We start from the raw sequence: 21029 nt of genomic DNA, 5'->3' as shown, positions 1-21029 counted from the left end.
AACACATTGTGACTTTCTTCCAAAGCTGTCTCCTGTGTTTAACTGAGTCATGATTTAACAGAACAGCTCTGAGCAGGCCGCAGCTGGACCCAGCTTGCAGACGGTTCCAGTCCAGGGACTGGACTCCTTCAGAAAATCTGACCTGCATCTGAGTTTGAACACCAAATGCAGCCTCCAGGTTCTCCATGTTGAACAGGGCAGCTTTGGCTCTGGATCGTTTCAAACAAGTGGTTTTAGGTTCATCTGCTTATTCTGAAGCATTAAATGACCATCAGAGTAACTTAGAACATGTTGAGTTCAGGCTTATAAGACATGATGGATAACAATAAAGACCTTTATTGTGTGAATAGATGAGGTCTTTGTGTAAAAGCAGCTATACAAGACACATTAGCTTGAAGAAACCAAAATATTTTATTATTGAAAAACAACACAGTAACAAACACATTTACAAAAATCACCAACAACACATTGTGACTTTCTTCCAAAGCTGTCTCCTGTGTTTAACTGAGTCATGATTTAACAGAACAGCTCTGAGCAGGCCGCAGCTGAGAGCGGCAGCCATGTTGAACGGTCCAGTCCAGCAGGACTGGAATACAGCATGTAGAAAAATGACCTGCATCTGTTATTGAACACCAAATGAAAGCCTCCAGGTTCCTCCATGTTGAACAGGGCAGCTAATTAAAAAGCATCAAACCCGATTTTAAAGAAGCAGAGCTGCATGATGACTGGTTTAGAGAATAGCTGCATCAACATCATGCACCTGTAGATCAGTAAAGTTCTACAGGTGCTTTAGAACTGTAGAACTTTAGTAGTACTGTAGTAGTACATGGCTACTGTTGAAGCCATGTATCAGAAATGGCTTCAACAGTGAACCTGGTGAGCTGCCAGTTGACACGGTGAATGTTGTGGTAGGCAGGTGAGGCAGTGCCTCACCAGCCATCATGGAAAGAAAGAAAATATATAATCATAAAGTAATTTAAATTGCTATATTCATCCGGTGGTTTGTACTAAAAAATATTTATTTTTCATGTAGCTTCACCAATTTCGATTTTTATTTGTTCAAAATCGCTGAATTTTCTTATTTTCCCATTCAAATGCTAGCTCTGCCTCACCTTGGATTAACCCCTGGCTCTGCGCTGGCTGCTAAGCGGAGAGAGCATGTTGCTGTACGGCGTCAATAAAATGGTTTAAACAAATTTAATATGTGAACTTATTTCCAATAATTTAGCTTATGTATATAATGTACAGTGCTTTTTGTCACCAACTGTGTTTGTGTAACGTGTTTCGTGTAATGAGCGATTATAAACGGCAGAGAACAGGTTCGAGGTGAGGCAGGCAGTTCACTTGCCTCATGGCAGGGGGCGCTCAAGATCCCAGACGTTCGTCTTGTTCACTCCTCAACTGCCGAGTAAATGACAGCGAGCTAGGCTAAACGATTCGGGAAGCAAGTCAAGTGCAGCGATAGATTATAATAGAGATAGTGATTTTTTAGGTAAGGTAAGACAGTAATAACATTTATTTTGTTTTGTTTTTTAAGGAAAGCTGTGATGTTTTAGTGAGCTACAGTTTGTATGTGTAAGGATGCAGAAGTGAAACATAACCTGTAAACTGCTGTCAATCTATGCATCTATTTGCAAATCTGATTCTGATGACGTCAGTGCCTCACCAGCTATGAACCTCACCGCACGTCACTGCCGCCCACCCTGTGACCTCCTGCCTGTCGCTACTCATGAAGAAATGAAAACAAAGACCTTTGGATAAATAACATCTCACAAGTGATGAAAATAGTAATCCAGGGAGCCAGCTTCCAAAGATTTAACACAAAATAAAATATATCTATCATGAGTTTGTTCCTGCTCTAATCGCTGTAGCGTTGATGCTTGATAAATAGTAAAGAGAAGGCATGTCTGCTATAGTTGTACAAATGCTCTCTCCTTACAGTTCCCTGATGAGGAAGTCCGGTACATGTTTTTACAGCACTGGGCGCCCAGCTCAGGGTCCGGCTGGGTCAGCCCCCCCAGCTGAGGTCAACAAGTCCCTTCCTGCTGAGGATCCCAGTCCGTCTACCACTTCCCAGGGATCGGCGTTCCACATTCATACCAGGAGACGTAGTTGATGTGGGAATGTCCTCCTATCTGTCCAAAGTGGACGGGCTCCTGGCGCAGAGCTCTGAAGAAACCTGGAGCAGGAGAACACACACAGTTACAAACAGAACCGAGCCCTAAAGTTCTGCCTTAAAACCAGATCTGCCAATCGATTTAAGAATGGAATCATATTAATCACTATGACAGAAAGTCGGCCACGTCTCCCTAAACTAAAGGACATTTGCTCCAGTACAGAAGCAGCAGCAAACTAGTTCAGGCGACAACTGACTAGTTTTTCCTAGTTTTTGGGTGTTAACCAGTTACATGGTGACCCGTCTGGAACCTGATGGTTCCCAGCAGGTGAAACCTTACCGCTGTCTCCTTACCTGAAACCGTTTAAGGACGCTCCGACAGAACCACCAAAGAAAACATTCTGCAGGACCTCTGATCTTCATCTCAGTCTAATCTACTCTGTCGGATCTGTGTGAGTTTCCATGGTTACCGTTTCTGGAGGGGAGCTGGTCCGCTCTGAGCTGCCTGCCCGTCCGTCCGTCCAGAAAAGAATCCACAAACTGGCAGTGATCCTCTCCAAAGCCGCTCTGATCTCCAATGTGGTAGAATTTACCTTCAACATGAAAGGAGACGGTCAGAACCAGAAGGACATCAGCAGGGCCGGTCCAACCCGCTCGCACGGCCACTCACCGTTCAGCGAGTCGCTCAGATAGATCTTGTACCGGAGCGAGTTGCACAGCTGGACTCCTACAAACTTGCGGTACCAGGTTCTCTTCACGTACTGTTTGCCGTGGCAGTCGGAGTACGAGTCGGTCTTGAACGGGAACTGGGTCCAGATGGCGTCTTTTCCTGCAGAGAAAACGGGTCAGTCCTCCACATCCAGTTGGGATGTTCAGACAGAACCAAGGCCGGATTACCTGAGACGTTCTCACTCACACGAGGATCCGCTGCAGAAACAAAGACTCGGATTAACTCAGATCTACGTCTGTGAGGACTTGATCATCAGAGCCAAAGCCTCTACAGAACCAGCTCGGACCCTGGAGACCCGACACCGAGGGGTCATGAGTTCCTCTACTGACGGATGAATGTGTCTCACCACCGGTTTATGACCCGTGATGACATATCTGAGCCGCAGTGAAGCGGGACCAATCAGAAAGTTCCTTCATGGCCCATTTGTCATTTGATGGATTGGACATCTGAGCGGCTCCAGTTGTTCAGATTAATCATGACTATAAACGGGAGGAAACAGCCTGGAGATCGGAGCGGTTCTGGTTCTGACTCTGATGAGGAGGAGGATCCGTACCAGACTCCGTGTTGAAGGACACTGGCTCGCTCAGAGGACCTTCTCCCAGCTCGTTCTTCGGCTTCACCGTGAACTCGTAACTATGGCAACCAGAGAAACAATTCAGATCCAGTCAGAACTGCTTGAACGTTTTTACAGGACAGAAAATAAACGTCCAGTCGTCTTCTGGACCCAAAGGCAGAACAGTGGGACAAACGGTTGACTGAGCAGAAACTGAAGCTAAAAGGGATGGATTATACTAAATACACGTTTTAAATGTTTTTGTTCTTCCATTTGGGTTTTTACTGATTCTAAAAACAAACCAAAGGGTTTATAAAAATCACCAGCTGCTTTTTGGCATTAAGTTCATGTTTTTGGTGTCTGGAAAATGAGCCGTTTCAAAATCCTCTGGACTAGTCCGTTTCCTAGCAACCCAGCCTGATCTCCAGTGTTTAGTCAGCTGTACAATGGCTGCTGGAAAAGACAGGAGTTTTATTTCTGCATTCTTGTTGTGTTGGAGGCTCCACTTCTGCTTTTCTAAGATGTACGGTTGAATAAGTGTTCATCTGTTTGCAGCCATTTTCACATGTGACTGTAAACGTTTAGCTGTGGGCGGGGCCAGCAGCAGCTCATTTGGGTTTAAAGTGACAGAGTCCCTAAAACAACTCAAACTGATCAGTCTAAAATCTCTCTAAGAATGATTTTTGTAAAAATGTAATGAACAGGTTTTGTATAGACCATCCACCCTAACTCCCATTCTCTTGGTGATTCAGCCGTCCTGACGGTGAACCGGCCTCACTCCTCTGAACCTTTCTCTCATCAGGATTCATGAAGCCTGGCCTGCAGCAGGGCTCAGACTGAGCGCGGCGCTGCAGCCTGTTTGCACAGCTGCAGACTGGAACCTTCACGGCTCAGCTGCAGATAAATCTCCCTCCATGAGGCGCTGGATCTCTGCAACCTGCTGGGGAATGAGGCTGGAGAGGCAGAGGTGGAGTACCTGCTCTCAGGGTTCAGGTTCTCCACTGCAGTGTGGGTCTGGTTGGTGGTCAGGATGGAAACCCGTTCTCCATCAGGTCCCTTCGCAGTGGAGATCACCTCATACTCTGCAGAGAGACGGTACAGCATCGATTCCTCAGCTGTGATGGTTCCTGACAGACTCTCTGTACTCTGGGCGGATCGCTGCCGGCCTACCGGTGGTGTGGTTGTCTGGTTTCTCCCAGTCCAGGATGATGAAGGACGGACATCCCTCCACCGTCACCACAGTGAGGTTGGCAGGTGGGCTGGTTGGAGGAGATGTGACGTTCACCTCACCCGGTTCGTCTTCAGGGAAGTAGTTGAGGGAGGAGGTGATGGAGCAAGGCTCATCCGGCTTCTTCCCGGTTTGGTAAACTACATGAGGCGCTGCAGGAGGGAACGGTTCAATTAACACAACAGGAAGTAAAACACTTGTTCTGTTGTTAATCCAGTAATGAAGAAGTGCTGCTTGTTGCTTGTTGCTGCTTACCCACGTAACGCTTCTTGCCCATTGCATCAACATCAGAGGTTGGCTGAGACTGGAAAAGGTCTGAATCCTCCCAACTCTCCTGCCGACTCACTGAAAACAGAGAGGTGGTGACATGAGACGACAAACTATTCTGCTTCCTTCAACAGGTTGTTAAAGGTTTATGGCCTATACAAAACATGGTCATTACGTTTTTGCATAACGAGATTCAGGTCTGATCAGTTCTGACCATCTTTAAATTCAAATAAGTTGCTGCTGGCCACGCCCCCCAGCTCAACATTCACACTTTCACATAAAAATGGCTGCAAACAGATTAACAATTATACAACTGTACAGGTTGGAAAAGCAGAAGTGGAGCCTCCTGCGCAGCCAATCAGAATGCAGCAGGTGGTTTCTGGACGTAACATCAATAACAAAACTCTTGTCTTTTCCAGCAGCCATTGTACAGCAGTAAAACCAGCTGAAAAAAATATGAATTTTGGATGTTTCTCCTTTAAGAAACCAAGATGCATCCAGAACCCACCAGCTTCCTGATCCCCTCCAAGCCTTCGCCGTGTCGCTACAGTTCTGAAGACTCACCTGCTGTCGGGGCGGCGGTAGTCGTGGTTTGTCTTCGCTCCTGTTTGGTCGGTTTGGTCGTCACTGCTGGGACTTTATACTTCGGGATTTCTGGGTTTCCGCTCTTCTCCGGGCGGTTCACCTTGTCTGAAGAAAAGAACATTTTGAAGGTTTCTGTCTCTCAACATGGCGGTAAAATCAGCAGCCATGTTTTTACCGGTCTCTCCAGGTTTTCTCACATCATTTGGCCGGATGTTGAGAGTTGTCCGAAACGGAGATCCTGAAACAACAATAAGCAGCAAACAGGTTCTGTAACAGCTCAACCAGTTATGACTTTCTGAAAATACAAGAGACAAGAAGCAGCTTTTTTCTATTTGATGGAAACCATTGGTCCAATAAGATTAAGATCATGTTTCTGAGGTGGTGCAGAAATGTTCTGTAAATGAGCTTCGTGTCTGTGGGAACGGCCTTCAGAAAACAACGTTAAGCCTTAGCAGAGACTTTGGGTCTGTTTTCCAGCCAGGTGTTTTCTGACCTCCTGGGGAAACAAGTTGAACCAAACCAGAGCTCTGCTCTGACTCCCAACGCCAAATGACCCTGAAAACATGAAGCAGCCACAGGACTGGATGTTTCTGAGGGAGGCGTCCAGAACCTGCAGCCAATTACAGCCTAACCCCCCTCTGTTAAAGGAGAAGCCAAAATTCCACAATCAGGGAATTGAGCCGCTTCCAGAGCGAAATGGCATGAACGCAAAACCAGCAACATGAAAGACGGCAGAGTCCCGCAACGTTTCAGCTCGTAACTTGAAACAATACAGAGGCATTCCTTTCAATCAGGCCGTGTAAATATGAAGGCTGCTGCAGCACCACCAATATTTGCTGTTTGCTTAAATTGTTTTGGTTTCTAAGAACTGCAGAGCTTTCCAGCTAAACTCCTGTTATTCTTGGACAGAAACTCCTTCAGCCTGTTAAAGCTGGAACCAATAAATGCACAGAGGTTTATACTGGATGGTCCTGATGGAAACTGCTCTGTAACTCCACTGTGTTTTCCATTGTTTCACACACAAACCGGCCTGATGTATAAACTGTTGTTTCCACATTTCCGTGGAAAGTGATCGATGCTCGCCATGCATCACATCAGCAGCAACATGTCCGCCGCTCAGCGTGCAGGAAGCATCAAAGCATCACCAGCAGGCTGAGAGCAGGCACCAGGTCACCACAGGCCAGATGCAGCAGTTTGAATGTCTGTGGCGAGGAAAAGTGCAAAGCCCTGCAGAGTGAAGTTCTTCAAAACAAGCTAACTATCAGGGACAATCATACTTTCCAAGAAGAAAGTATTTTCCATGAGATGTGCCAAAGTCTTTGGCCGGAGCGTTGAAGCTGGCGGCGCATCTTTCCCTCCTCGTCCCTTTTGCCTCTTGATCCCAAACAGCCTCAAACCATGCGGCGCAGCGGAGCGGCTGAAGCACGCAGCAGCGTTACGGCGCAGACAGGCAGGGGTCATGCTGTTACCAACCATAAAGCTGGTCGTCAACGACGACACCCGACCGACCGAACCCAGCAGGAACATCAGACTTCTTGTCCTCCGTCAGCGAGTTGTTGACTGCAGCAGGAGAGGGAGGGCAAGTGAAACATGGCTCTGATTGGACGGTTATTCTGTCACCGCTCTGTTTACACCTGTGTGCTTTCAACAAGTCCCAGATCAATGGTTTTTATGCAAACAGAAAATAGTTAAACCGACACCAAGCTGTGTCTGGATCCCTCAGCACATCTAACACACAGTGAACTGATGGAACCTTTCAAATAATCAAGCAGCAGCTTCATCTTGATTATTTGAAACATGGATGAAGACCAGCAGAAGCTTGACTGGAAGCTGAAAACATGAGACAACAAACATGGATGGACAGATCAGTGGATGGAAGGATGATGGATGACAGGATGAGGAGATGGACACAAACATATTAATGGATGTGGACAAAAACGGCAACATGAGCCGCAGTGGAGATGGAGATGCTGCAAAGCGAGTGAAGGGTTAATGATGAGACGCAGAAGACGAACAAGGACTCTTTACCCAGTCGAGCTCTGGGCCATAAGGCCAGTTTGGGCTGGGAAATGCCCCGGTGTGGCTGTCCGTTTGCTGTTGGGAGAGAGGCGAGTGTTAGGAGAGGAAAGAAGAACAACCAACCAAAGCCTGTAGAGGAACTCAAACTGTTCCTCCTGCTGCAGACGACAGACAGGATCTGAAAGCAAAGCAGACCTTTGGACCAGATCTGTGGGTTTCTACCAGTAGCAGCAGAGTTTAGATGAGAACCTGAACCTGAACCTCAGGATTTCATTCAGCCTGTCTGCTCTGGTTTGAGTTTCACTTCAGCGGTTTGGAAAAGACGTTGCTTCAGCGTATAATCACTGGCTTTCAGGATTAGAGCAATAAGACTCTTTAAAACACTCAGACATCTGCTTCATGTGAGCCGGGATGAAACCTGGACCTGATAATGGATCCTCAGGATCATCCGGTCCAGATGAGCCTGGTTCATATCTGGTACCAGAACAACATGATGAAGACTTGCTCTGTTGTTGCTGTGGGAACGGGAGGCTGCAGCACAAACTGTTTTACAAAAGTCGGCCAACGGGTCGACCCGGCCTCTGTTGGACCTAGAAGACTAGTTTGGTTGTTCAGCCAATCACAGATCACCAGGAAAATTAACGTCAGGAAGTAAGAGATTCTTAGACAGGAAGTGTTTCAGAAATCCCTACAGTAACTGGATCAGAGCTGATGCTGCAGAGTGTTGGTGGTTCAAATGTTCTGAAAAAATTTAACGCAAAAATCTAAAAAATATGCTGCTGACATTAATAGTATTGATCGGTTGCAACAACGTCACTTAATAACTGGAGGCGCCATGATGGACGGTGGAGGAGAGGGACGGGAAAAGCTATTTTCTAAAGATGGTTTTTCCAGTTTATTCCTGGATTCTTCTTGTTCAAGTCAAGCTAATTGGTCCTGGATTATAGATTTACAGAAGTTGGATATAGTCAGCTTAGAAACCGATCAATATTTCCTCCATACTGACGTGTTGATCAAATCAGTTTCCCTTTACACTGGAGCAACATTAAAAATGGACCAGATGCTAACCATGCTAGGCTACATGTGGCTACATGTGTGGCACTGTCTCCATGGTTACAGTAATTCAATATTTGTTGCATCTTAAATCATATTTATAAATAATATCTAGTGTTTGCAGTAATCCATGATTACACCGATGGGTTGATGGTTTTACGATCAGCGTAACTTTGATCATTAAAAGTTTTAAAATAAAGAGAAAAGTTTGGTTTGTATCCTTGTCTCTGTGACCACGCAGCACCTTCTGACGTTTCTGAAATGAAGTGGTAATCAGGCTAACAGCAGTTTGACGTCTGTCATGGCGGACTGAGATGACTACAGACTGTTGGGTTTGGATCTGTCTGTCTTTGCAGTCAGAGAACGAAAAGTGAGAATAAAGGTTCAGTGGAAGATTAAGATTACCCCCAAGGATCAAAGAGGTCGGGGACGAGTTACTGGATCTAGAGGAAGAGTGGCGCTGTGTGAGGCGGTAAGAGAAGGGGTCAAGATGGCTCCTCAAGATCAGTGGGTTAGCGTCTGGGCCGGAGGAAATCACAGGCAGTGATGGCCTCCCATTTCTGCTGCTGCCTTGACCTACAAGATGAAGAACAGTTGCAGTGTCGGGGTTACAGTTTGACCAGAACCTGCGATGAAAACAGAGAGCTAGCAACAGAGCTACGCCGTTAGCAGTGGACCAACAGCTGGAGCTTAACTCAGCTAACAGACGGATGAAGGATGGAGTGATGATGATGATGATGATGGGTCGTTTAGCTACAACAATCTTGGATCCAGTCAGTGAAGCTGCTGCTGTGACAAGCAGCCATGACTGAGATTGTGAGCTACATGCAGACGCTGGATGGGATGGAGGTGAAGGAGCAGACCTGAGGAAAAAACAATCCGCCAGAAGCCTGACAGGAAGAGCAGACAGACAGACAGACGGACGGAGCGAGGCCGGCTCTGAGCGGACAGGAAGTGAGGTTACCCCAGGTGCCGAGCTTGGCCCGCTCATTGGCCAGGGCGAGTCGGAGCAGCGAGGAGCCGTCCTGAGGTCTCACTGCAGCTGTGAGGATAGAAAAGGTTCAACACAACAAACATGTTTCACTGGAAGAGACGCGTCCCGTCCTGTCAAAGCAAAACCACAGTAACCGGACGTCATTCTGGGAAAAAGGAAGGATGAAGTCAGAGTTAAACCAGGAGGATGTTAACAGGAGAAAGGTGAAGGTGGAAATTACCCTCAGGATTAGGAAGCTTGTCAGGAGCCCTGCTGGGCCCCCTGGTGGTCTGCAGCTCGCCGCCTTTGGAGGGGAAGTTAGAGACAGTGATGTGGGCAGGAGGGGTGGAGGTAGGCAGCAGTTTGGGGAGGGCAGTAGTCCGCTGCTCCGCAAGACGGGTTCGGTTGGCTATGAGACTGTTTCCTTTTTCTGGGACAGAGAGGAGAGATGCTGTGATCCCAACAACAGATACTCATCTTTAACTCAAAGTTTCCCTCTGAGTACTGAGACCTTTAAAGCAAAACTTCCTCCATTATTAATGATCCTTCAGATTCTTTTGGCCGATTGGGTCAAAGTGAAGTTGAGATGTTTTGGTCTCAGTAATCAGAAAGTTTAAACGAACCTGGACTGAACTGAGCAGAACGACTCGTGTCGTCTTCCTGCAGAAAGACCAACAACGTCTGCGTCTGAACGTACTGAAGGCATGCAGTCTGGTGAGAAACGACGACAAGACGCAAAGAAAGAGGAAGAAGAAGAGAAATGCAGAGCTTTACTCATCAGTAAGATGTTGTTAAAGAGCTAAAAACAAATCCAGTGGTCAGGTAAACAATGGTTTCTGTTGCACAGACACTGACCCTGAGGAACTCCTGAGAAAAGGTAACCAACACCAAGACGGTGAATCCGGTCCGTCATTTACTCCGGTTCACACCTGAGAACCGTCAGGTATTCAGAAAAACCCTGACTTTAAAAACTCACCTTGATAAACAAACACTAAACTCTGTAGACATGCAGACGATTATCAGCTGATTGTTTTTCTATTTGATTCTTTCTTATATGAACAGATTTTCTGTTTTCAGTAAAAAATGGCAGAAAAAGCTGAAGGGTGAGTGAAAGGTCAAAGGTCAAAGGTAGCCGGTGGCTGATGGATCGTGGTCAAATGATCGTTGACAATGGCGGCGTGGGCGGGGCCAAGTCCACTTACTCACATCCAGTGACATCACCACCAAGACTTTCTGACTGGGCCAAGCATGCAGCCAATCAGGACAGGCCCCGCCCCTTTCAGGCGCTGAAGCTGCATGAATGGATGAAGCTGACAGTTAAAGAAGGAAAAGCATCTCCATGGTTACCAGGTGAGTCGTGAGCGGGTTTGGGTCGGGCGGAGCCCGGCACAGGGGCCGTTTCCTGCCGGCTCTCTGGAGACTCTGTGGGAAACAGGAAGCTGTTTTTATGGACGAAGAGGAGAGGAAAAGAACCGGACCGCCTCCAGAGAACCGACTGCAGCTCAGGTCCGACTGATGGTGCTGGCAGTTCACAGAGATTTTATAGATTGGATCATTTTGGGATCAGTCGACCGTCACTGCAGCGCTTCACTGGACCAGTAAGAGAGTCTGATGCCCCGAAAGAAAAGAAACGATGAAAGAGGAGATAATCACCGAAGACGGAGCGAGATGACCCGGAGTTAACGGGCTTAACGGGCTTAACAGGCGGCACCCGAAGACTGGAACTGTTGTGAAGAACTGCAAAGAAGTCAACAGTGTTTACTGCTCTTCAGTTGTAAAGCAAAATTCTTATCACAGTTTGTGTGATTTATTGGTTAGAACTGGTGGAGCAGCAGTAGAGCTGGTTGTGATTTAACTTTACCTGGAGCAGGAGGGAACGGATGCTGAGGTTTCTGCAACACAAACCAAAGAACAAATCTTCAACGACTTCATCTCTCTCAGCAGAAAGGCTCTGTGTAATCTCTGTAACTCAATAATTCTGCATTTATCTGCTAATCCAGTGAGATCCAGCAGCCATTACGTACCATCGGATTTGTCAGAGTTTTCCGCGGTTTGTACGGTTTCTGTGTGTTTTTATCTGCAGATTAAGAAACAACAATTTATCAGAGATTAAATTAGAAGAAGTTTCTCCTGATGGGTGGAAGAGGTTCTGCTTACTGGCCGTGTTGGTGCTGTGGATGACCGGTTTGCTCCAGAGGCCGCTGCGGTCGTCCTTGTTGGAGCGAACCCCAAACTCGTACTGCGTGTCGGGCTTCAGGTGGTCGATGACGGTGTCACTGGTAGGACAGGTCTGGTAGATCCACTTCCTGTTCCTCTCCCTGTAGCGGATGGTGTAGAACCTGGAGCAGGACGGAGGACACACATCGTCACACTGGAAGATTCATGTTGGGTTCAGAGCTGAGATTGTTCAGACTCAACAAACACAAGTCGATGCTTCACTTCTTCTTGAGGCTGAAGTGATGCTGTAAGCCATTTTGGAAGATTTGATACCAAACATACTTAGTCATGAGATTCCTGTCACCTGAGAGAATAATCCAAAAAAGGGAAGTTATTTGGTTTAAATGCTGCTAATATGAACCAATGGATCCAGACTGTAGAAGGAATTCAAATAATGGAAAAAATGACGCACTACAAGAAGACCAACTCAAGGAAAAGTGTTAAAAATGGAGAATCCAGGACAATATTGGATTGTTTTGCTTGGATTTCTGCTGACATTAGTTTCGTGTGAATCATTAATGTATTTTTAACAGTTTGTTCTGATTATTAAAATGTTTAAAACGTCACCAGACCTTCTGCAACAACATCTGTCTTGAAGTTGAACTCCTTCCAGTTGCAGAGGTTTCCTAAAAGCAACATTTTGGTTCTTCTGGGTCGCAGGATTAAATTCTATCGTCTCTGGAGTTGAACCGGCATTCAGAACAAGGATCCACTGAAGCTGCCGGAGTGCCTGTGAGCAACCTGACGCTGCGGCTGGAAGTCTGGATCTCGTCAGAGTTTCACTGACTGCCGTCCTGAAGGTGTCGGGTTAACAAGACGTTAATAACCAAGAGGCTTGAAGCCGTGTGGTTTCTCCTGGCCGTCTGCAGCCGTCATGATCTCAGCATGGAAACAAGCATGTTGTTCATCCTGGCCGGCGTGGATCTCCACTTTCTCCTGGGTTTTCAGAGCGAGGCAGCAGCCAAGCTAAAGGAGCTGACGTTAGCTTTAATAAGAGCAGCAGTGGACTGCAGGGTCAAGATTTCCAGAGGTTCCTCCAACTCGTTTGACAGGGAAGGAAAAACGTGAGCTGCAGGCGGCGGGAGACGATCACTCAGCACAGACTGACGATTCAAACACAACAGATGCATCATCCTGACCGGACAGACACGAGACTCTGTCCCACTGTGGACATGGAGACGTTCAGTCTGGATTGTTCCAACTCCTTACCCGTCCTCCAGACACTCGCTCATAACGTTCTTCTCATACGGCGTCTTCAGGTGGTTCCCCCAGGACAGCAGCACCGCCGTGGGGCTGATGGAGCCGATCACCAGGTGGAGCGGCTTCTCCAGGTTCACCTTGCCTAAACAGAGAGATCTGTGAGACTGCAGGAGGCTCTGAAGACCAGACTGGACTGGACCGGACCAGAACCCTACCTGTGCAGTGCTTCTTCATGTCATTGACTGGGATTGGCTGGACGGCCACCAGGTACTTTGGTTCAGCATCTGAAACAAAATGGTGGCTGAGCTAAGTGTTTGGTGACAGATGATCTCAGACATGGAAATACAGAAACATTTCATTTTAGCAGAAATGTTCTTTTGGGCCAAATTACACAAAACACTCTCAGATTTCAGCTGCTCTGTGTCCCGACACCTGATCTGATGCAGAAAGCTGGAACACCATGAAGACTCTAACTAGTAACCGATCCTGAAGATGAATTAGTTCAGACAGTGAAGCATCTGGAGTTTTTCCAGCCTGTTGGAAACATGAACCGATCCTGTGGGACCAACTGGACTCTGTTACGGAGCGCCATGACAGTCATGATGTCATGGCGGTGTGACGCTACGCAGACACACACATGGCAGCGATTACAGATGAAGAGAAATTTCTCCACAGATTCTTCCAGAACAAAATGCTTCGGCTCTGAAACACGTTCAGGTGAAACCTGGAAGGAAATGAAGGAAAATTGTTTCTGTCCTGAGGGAAGTTTCACATCTTCCTTTACGATAACTAGCATACCATTCAGCGGAAGATCATGCTAAACTGTTGTGCTAGCATGGTATATAGCGGAAGCTAACAATAAATACCGTGTGTTTCACTAAACACATGGTATTTAGTGAAAGATAATGCTAAAGTGATATGTTAGCATTGTTTTACTAGAAGCTAGCACTAAATTCTATACCAACATGGTACTTAGCAGAAATGCTAACTCACGATGCTAGCATGGTACTGTAATGTAGCGCTAAAATGTTACCAACATGGTATTCATCTAAAGGTAACGCTAAAGCGCTAAAGTGTCCCACCGCTACATAAAGGGATGACATTACATCACTTCCTGTAGCTTGGATCACACTTCCTAAAGGAATCAGCACTTCCTCTGAGGTCTGGTCCGGTTTATTGGTTCTGCTGGTTCCCATGCAACATCAGTCGGGTTCTTCACCTCAGAACTTGGAGGCTCTGGTCTATGAAACGTCTCAGAAATTACAACACAAAGTTTACAATAAATTTATCACATCCAGATTGTCCTGGAGAGACAGAAACATTGACCAGAACTGAACCAAATGATCAATGAGTCAAACTTTACGGTCTGGTTGGAAATGTTCTCAGCTGCTTTAAGGGGAGGAATGGTCCTCCGTACGTCTGCTTTGGTTTTGAACATGAAGCTGTAAGAACAGCAGCAGTTCACCTCAGAGGAAACACCAGCATCGCCCTGAGACCACAACTGGGTCTGATGTGGCAGGAAACCCAGAAACCACGAGCAGCGGCAGATTTACAGAGTCAACATGCGGTGCTGCAGAGCTGAGAGCCACTGGGAGGCTGGAAGGAGGCCACAGCGCCACCAAGAGGCAAAACACTCCAGAAATCTGAACTTATGCACAAAACCAATGGAGGAGACAGATAGCATTAAGCTAACACAAACATGGCAGTGGCAGCATCATGTGACACATGACTCAACGTTTGGAAGTTTAGATCTGAGAATGATGAGGGATTATTAGAGCCAATTTAGAGAGAATAAAAGTCAGACGTTTCAGAAAACTCAACAATTTTGAGATCAATGTCCAAAATTTCCAGAAAAAAAAACAAGGAGATTTTCTGAGCTGAAAAAATTGAAAATTTGCAATAGGAAACTTCGAAATTTTAGGATTAATCTGAATTTTCTAGAAATTTCTTCTGTTCAAGCTCAGAAAATTAAAATTCGTTTTTTCAAATTTAAAGTTTTTTTCTTGAAATTTTCAACGTTTGAAACTCAAAAGTTTTTTCTCAAAAGTTTCAGAGATTTATCACCAAATTTCTGAGTTTTTTCTTGTAAATTTTTGACTTTTGAAGAACAGAAATTTCCATGTTTTGGGCAAAAAATGATCTTTTTCTATCTACAACTCTATCCTATCGATATGGCCTAGTTAAAGTCCTACATTTAACTGTGTGCCATCAGCAGCACTAAAGAGAGATGTTTTCCAAACTGACTGAATATAAATGCAGGCTTTTGGTTGTGAATATGAAGCAGAACATCCCAGGTTTATTCTCTGGACCAGACCCGACCCAGAACCCGAACCGACCCGGTTCTTACCCAGCTCGGTCTCGTACAGCTGTCCGTTCTCCGGCAGCTGGATGAACTGCTTGGAGAAGACGCTCCTGCCGTATCCCAGGATGTATCCCTCCAGCTTCACGTCTGGACCGGGCCGGACGAACTTCATGACGATGGTGTCGCCGGTGGCGTTGATCCGGACCTTCATGTTCTGACGGCGAACTGAGGGGAACCAGACAGGAGGAGTGAGCAGAACCGACCCGGAAACCAACATCCAGGCTGAACTGTGTTTTTCTAAAGGTTACAATTTTTGATCCAAAAGTTAAAATTGCTTCACAAAATCTTCATTTCCTGTGGAAGAGAATAAAGTTCAGTGAAAAAACTAAAAGTTTGACGCTAAAATCAGAATTATGACTTTTTGTTTCCAAATTCTGAGGTTTTCCTCAAAATGTCTTTTTTTTTTTTGTCAAAAATCTGAGAAAAAATAATTCTTCTGAAATGTCGTCTAACTTTATCTGCATACGTTTTGTTGATTGGTCATTAAAGAAGGGGATATATTTTTTCCTTCTTCTAAACTTTCCATACACAGCACAGAAACTGGTGGTAAATTAACTCTGTGTTGTTCTCTGTAGTCTGTTCCAGAACCGACCAGAACAGAACCGTTTCAGATTATCTTTAGTTTTTTCGGTTAACATGAAGCTCAGCTGTCGGTTCTGTTTCTGGTTCTGTTTGAACTCAGATTGTTGCTTCTGTCTATGGATGTGGAGCCATTAGAAATCGACCGCAGAAACATCTGGAGCAGCAGATCTTGATGTTCCTGTTTATGTAGCAGCAGCAGAAACTTTTATTGTCCTGGAAACAGAAAACAACCAAACTGCAGCGTTTAGAAGATCGTGGTTAAAATCTGCTGCAGCATTTTGAGACCAAAACTAATAAATTCACCATAAAAATTATTAAAATGTTCCATCTGCTGAAGGTCATCTAAAGCTACAGGATTTCTACATAGAAGTAAATTAATATTCAGTCACTGTCCAGTCATTATGCTGCTCAGAGCGCCCCCTGCAGGTCATAAAGAAGACAAACAATCAACTGGAAAATGAACAAATCCTGCAAAAATGAGCAGATTTTTTAAATCGACTGAAGAAAACATGAGGAAAAGAGAAAAATTTCAGATTTTAGTGAAACCGTCACAGAAAACAACAAATATGAATTATGTGAAGATAATTTAACTTCGTCTTTAAACTTTGGAGTTTCTGTTTTTTGATTTCAAAGAATAAAGTTTAATATGTTTCAGTGGAGCAAAAATGCAACAAATAGTTTAATAGTTTTTTAGAGTCTAAATAATATTAATACCAAAATACAGAAATAGGAGCCATATAGTCTAGATATAATAAAACTGAATAATAAAGGACAAATGCAACAAAAAGTTAAACTTAAATAAAAACAACTCTTCTGAACGCCCCCTACCGGTCAACTATCAAATTACAGTCCGCAGCTTTTAAAAGGTTTGTTGTTTTCAGAACATTGTTGTTCTGAAAACCACAGAGCGCCCCCTGCAGGCCAGGCCAAGCAGCGCTGCTTTGCAAAATCAAGAAAAAGTCCAAACAGTAAAACATGGAGTCGGTCCTGGTGACGATTTAAAGAATAAAAACTACAGCAGGTCAGAGAGCGCCACCTGCTGGCCACAATCAAACCCCTAGGTCAGTGTTTCAAATACTCCCTCCAGTCTGGACCCGGGTTCTGCAGAACCAAACCTCTGGGTCCAGTCAGAAACCAGAACATCGTCTGCATGGAGACAGACCAAACCCAGCGGGTCAGGCTGCTAACCGGGCCCCAGCAGAACCCTGGACCAACACCAGAACCAGAACCAGAACCTGCTGACTCAACTGATTCCATTGAAAGCCTGCAGGAGAATCCTCCTGCTGTTTTGTTCTGTAAATCTGGATCAGAACCCATCAGCTTTGATTCTGTTCTTTTCTTCACTTTGTTTCTCTGACCTTTGACCTCAGATTGGACCTGTTTTCTGTCTGTTCTGGTTCTTCCTCTGTGGTTCTGTCCCGTTCAGGTCAGATATCTGGACTTGCCTCGGATCCTCTGGGCCGGGCTGCCGCCCAGCAGAACCGTCCCTCCAATCAGCAGCAGCAGCAGGACTCTGAGCAGGAGAGCCATCATAACCTCTGACCTCTTGCAGGTGATGATGATGAGGGTGAGGAAGGACCCTGGAGCTGGACAACTTCACTAAGCGTCTCAGAGAGCAGCCGTCTTAGGACTTGTTCAGCTGAGGGACGTCCTCGCAGTGGGACGCTGCGTCCAGCGGCTCCATCTATAGGCTGGGCAAAGGGGGCGGAGCCTCTGCTCGCTCGGCCGCCTGCTCTCTCTCTCTCTCCTCTTTGCTCCTCCTCCTACAGAACCGAGCCGTTCTGCTTCCAGCAGCTGCTGCAGACCTGATGTTCTGGTCTTCATCCTCCTCCTCTTCCTCATCTCTTTTGATCCTACATCTTATTTTAACAGTTAACTATTTATGTTTTCTATTTTATGAAGATGATTTTAATCCATCTCTAAATTATTTATTAATCTGATGTTTGTTTTTAATCCTGTTTTACATTTTAATCTTTATTTTCTCATTCTGACGCCTTTCCGTCTCTAAGTGAATGTTTTCTATATTGATGTTTCTTCATTTTGTTTATTATGTTTTTCATGATTTTATTTGATCTTTTTGTTTCTCTGCTTGTTTTCCTTCTTTTTAATCTGTTTATTTTTCATATTTCTTCCTGTTTTGGATCTCTCATCGTTCTTTTCTTGTTCTGCAGGAATCTTTTAGTTTTTTTGGAATGTTATTGTGATTTATTACTGTTTTTCTCCGACTTTATGGTTGTTCTGCATATTTATGATCATGTTTTTCATCCATCAGTAAATCATTTACACATAATTCTGTTTGAAACTTTCCTGTTTTGTATTCTGCAGAGTTTTTTTTTGAGTCTTTGTGAATTTACTTTCTATGTTTTCATGTATCTGTCACTGGTTGTGTAAATTTTCTTCTGGTTTTAATCTTTATTTAAATGTTTTCAAAAATTTTATTTAAATGTTATCTATATTTGTCTTTGCACTGAATAATTTTTTCATATTTTGAGTTATTTAAATTTTATTTTTGATGTTTCTTTGACAGTTTTAAAAATCTGGTGTTTTAAAATTTGCCTTGTTTGATGTTTTATGGTTTTAGTCTTTATGTAAATGTTTTAGTCGTTCTGCAGGTTTTGGACCTTAAACTCTTTTTCACATTTTCTTCTGCTTGTTTAATTTCTTTTTAATCTTTATTTAAATTATTTGAATTTTTTTTTTTGTCTCATTTGTTTTTCCATCTATGTTTCTCTGAATCCTCGTGTGGTTTTTCTATTTGAGTTTTGAGTAAATTTTGCAGATTTATTTGGCAGTTTGACACATTTTTGGGGTTTTATAAAACTTTCTCTCCAGGTTTTTTGTAAATTTTTTGTGTCAATCATTAATCTACAGTTGTTTTCCTTCTTTTTTCATTTAGTTTTAGTCTGTTTTTTTTTATCTACCAAAGATGAATTTATGAATATTTTTGTTTGCATTCAGTCTCACATGGTTTCCTTTGTGTTTTGCAAAAAATTTTTCTACAGCTTATGAATTTTTATCATCCCTTTATGAATATTTTTCATATTTCTGAGGATATTTTTAATTAATCAGTGAATATTTTCCATCTATTTTTATATTATTTTCCTTCTTTCTCAGCTTGTTTTCCATCTTTTCATCATTTTCTCCTTCTGTTTCCTCATCTGAACTCAGTGGCTTCACCATAAAAATATCTTTTCCATCATAAACTCTGGTTATGAGTTGCGGCCCCCAGGTCCTTGGACCCCTGACCTCTGACCCCGCATCCTTCAGGGTCACTGATTAACTCCCACATGGATGAAGGAGTGAAGGAGTATTTACTGAATTAAGCGTCTCATTATGACCACATGTTGCAGCTGAATCTCTGAGGTTGGAGGTTTGGCGGCGGCAGCTGGATGTTCCCGTGAGGTTTGGACCAGCTGGAATGAGAGGAATGAGATCGCCTCGGCTCAGGGTGTTAATGATTTCACAAAAAAAGACCCCAAATGAAAGCAGAGCATGCTGGGAACATCACAACACGTGCAGCCTGGGAACAGCCTGGAATGCTGACATGTTTCCTCCAGGCTGGAGAAACCACGATGATGAGGAGGAGGAGGAAGAGCAGTCAGCACTTGGCTTAGGGTTCGGGGATTGTGGACGCAACACGTGCCGTCACATGCGACAGGAAGGAGGCGAGGCGGAGCGGAGCAGCGAAATGCCAAACAGCAGCTGAAGCAGAACCAGGATTCATGTTTGAACAGCAGAAGAAGTTTGGAAATGATGACGGATGAGACGAACGGAGGAAAAACCACGATAAATACCAACGGGAACAAAACCAGATGAAACAAAACCGTCCAAAACCTGTCAGACTGCAACAGCTCTGAGACACGGATCAGGTTTACCTCTGGTAGAGGCGCCACCTGTGGCCAGGAACAGTACTGCACCATAAACTGATATTTTTATAAATTATCATAAGTATTTTGTATTTTCTGTTTTCTGTTTCATTAACTAATGCTTCCTGATTCAGATAGAAACTTTGTTTTGTTTTGTTTTTTTATTTCACTGCAGCATCTTAAATTTAATGTTTAGAGAAAGTATGAAAAAAAATTAAAAACTCCCCGATTTAATAGTAATTAAGACTTTTGGTTTTAGTTCAATAAATAAAGTCAGGATTCTGGTGTGGATTCACAACCTGGATGAAGACCAAATCATATATTTGCTAGAAAGCCAACTAGTGGTGTACTTTCTTTTTACAGTCACTATAAATCACGGCGTGTTTGATGGGAAAGTCCCTGAAGCCAGATCTGATTGGGGGCTCGTCCGGGATGTTGAAAATTTTACCCCAATTAATTCATTTAATATCTGATCACTTTTACATTAAAACCCTGAAATTCACAGTGTTTTTCCAATATTATTAACTTTTCTCAGATTTGTCTTACTTTATTTTATGGCTTAACTTTTTCAAATATATTTATCTCTATTCTGATTTAAGTGAACCTGCTAGATAAATGTTTATTCACGAACAGATGATCAGTCTGATGATTAAGGTTCTTGTTTTTCTAGCTGTAGCAGAAACAGCTGCAGACGGTCCAATATGCTGCTCTGCCTCTCGTCTCCAGGTCCACATTAATAAATGTGTTGTTTGCCTGAAAGCGGCGCAGAGCTTCAAACGCTAACATCAACCAGGCAGGAGGCTCCGACTAATTAAACTCTGTTTCTCTGCACAAACCTACAGCCTGAAGCTCCAAATTCTCCCTGAACCAAGTCAATCCAGGTAACGATGCTGCCAGTGAGCCAATGTTTTCCTGCAACCAATTACCAGCAAAACAAAACATTTCATTAAGAAGAGTAATCAGAACCAGTCTTATTGCTGCTAATTACTGCCTTAAACTTTAATGTTGTCCCTCAGGTCCAGCAAGATTTAACCGAAACCCCAACATGATGTGTTTTTATCCAGAACGACGGATCCAGACAGAACCAGAACAAATCGTCATCACAGTTCAATCCATGTAAACACTGAGGTTTAATCAGAACCAGTTTCTCTGCTGCTTTGTTCCATCATGTTGAGGTGTTGGAGAAAACTTTTGTTGTTCCTTCAGATTCAGGCTTTTACTGTGAAGGATTTTGCGTTTTATTTTTAGAAATATCAGGGTTTAAACATGAGTAAATGT

The 21029-nt window shown here is 44.2% G+C and overlaps 1 protein-coding gene across 6 annotated transcripts; it reads right to left on the bottom strand.

The window, feature by feature from the left end:
• Positions 1-1579: 1579 nt before the first annotated feature.
• On the bottom strand, positions 1580-18330 carry abi3bpb (ABI family, member 3 (NESH) binding protein b). Of its 6 annotated transcripts, XM_044109591.1 has the most exons (23): positions 17331-18330; positions 15289-15468; positions 13157-13225; positions 12951-13083; positions 11682-11863; positions 11549-11601; positions 11386-11416; positions 11178-11261; positions 10872-10946; positions 9766-9954; positions 9516-9593; positions 8957-9127; positions 7508-7573; positions 5655-5717; positions 5459-5584; positions 4883-4972; positions 4570-4779; positions 4376-4481; positions 3400-3479; positions 3014-3043; positions 2787-2945; positions 2587-2709; positions 1580-2179 (listed from the first exon to the last, which is right to left on the bottom strand). In XM_044109591.1, the coding sequence occupies exons 1-23, from the start codon at positions 17416-17418 to the stop codon at positions 2064-2066; spliced, it is 2502 nt and encodes an 833-aa protein (XP_043965526.1). In that variant the 5' UTR covers positions 17419-18330; the 3' UTR covers positions 1580-2063. The 6 variants fall into 6 exon arrangements, with proteins under 6 accessions (XP_043965526.1, XP_043965527.1, XP_043965528.1 ...); XM_044109592.1 differs by lacking the exon at positions 9516-9593; XM_044109593.1 differs by lacking the exons at positions 7508-7573; positions 8957-9127; positions 9516-9593 and adding an exon at positions 6953-7039.
• Between the last annotated feature and the right edge of the window lie 2699 nt (positions 18331-21029).

This window comes from Gambusia affinis, linkage group LG24, assembly GCF_019740435.1.
Source record: "Gambusia affinis linkage group LG24, SWU_Gaff_1.0, whole genome shotgun sequence".
NCBI lineage: Eukaryota > Metazoa > Chordata > Actinopteri > Cyprinodontiformes > Poeciliidae > Gambusia > Gambusia affinis.
This window is presented reverse-complemented; position numbering and strand designations above follow the sequence as displayed.

Excerpts from the sequence above, each read along its gene's own strand:
- abi3bpb (XM_044109591.1), bottom strand. The coding sequence starts at position 17,418 with ATGATGGCTCTCCTGCTCAGAGTCCTGCTGCTGCTGCTGATTGGAGGG. Across the intron at positions 15,469-17,330 it reads CCCGGCCCAGAGGATCCGAG|TTCGCCGTCAGAACATGAAG; the intron begins GCAAGTCCAGAT and ends GGTTCCCCTCAG. Across the intron at positions 11,262-11,385 it reads TCCGTTCCCTCCTGCTCCAG|TTCTTCACAACAGTTCCAGT; the intron begins GTAAAGTTAAAT and ends ACTTCTTTGCAG.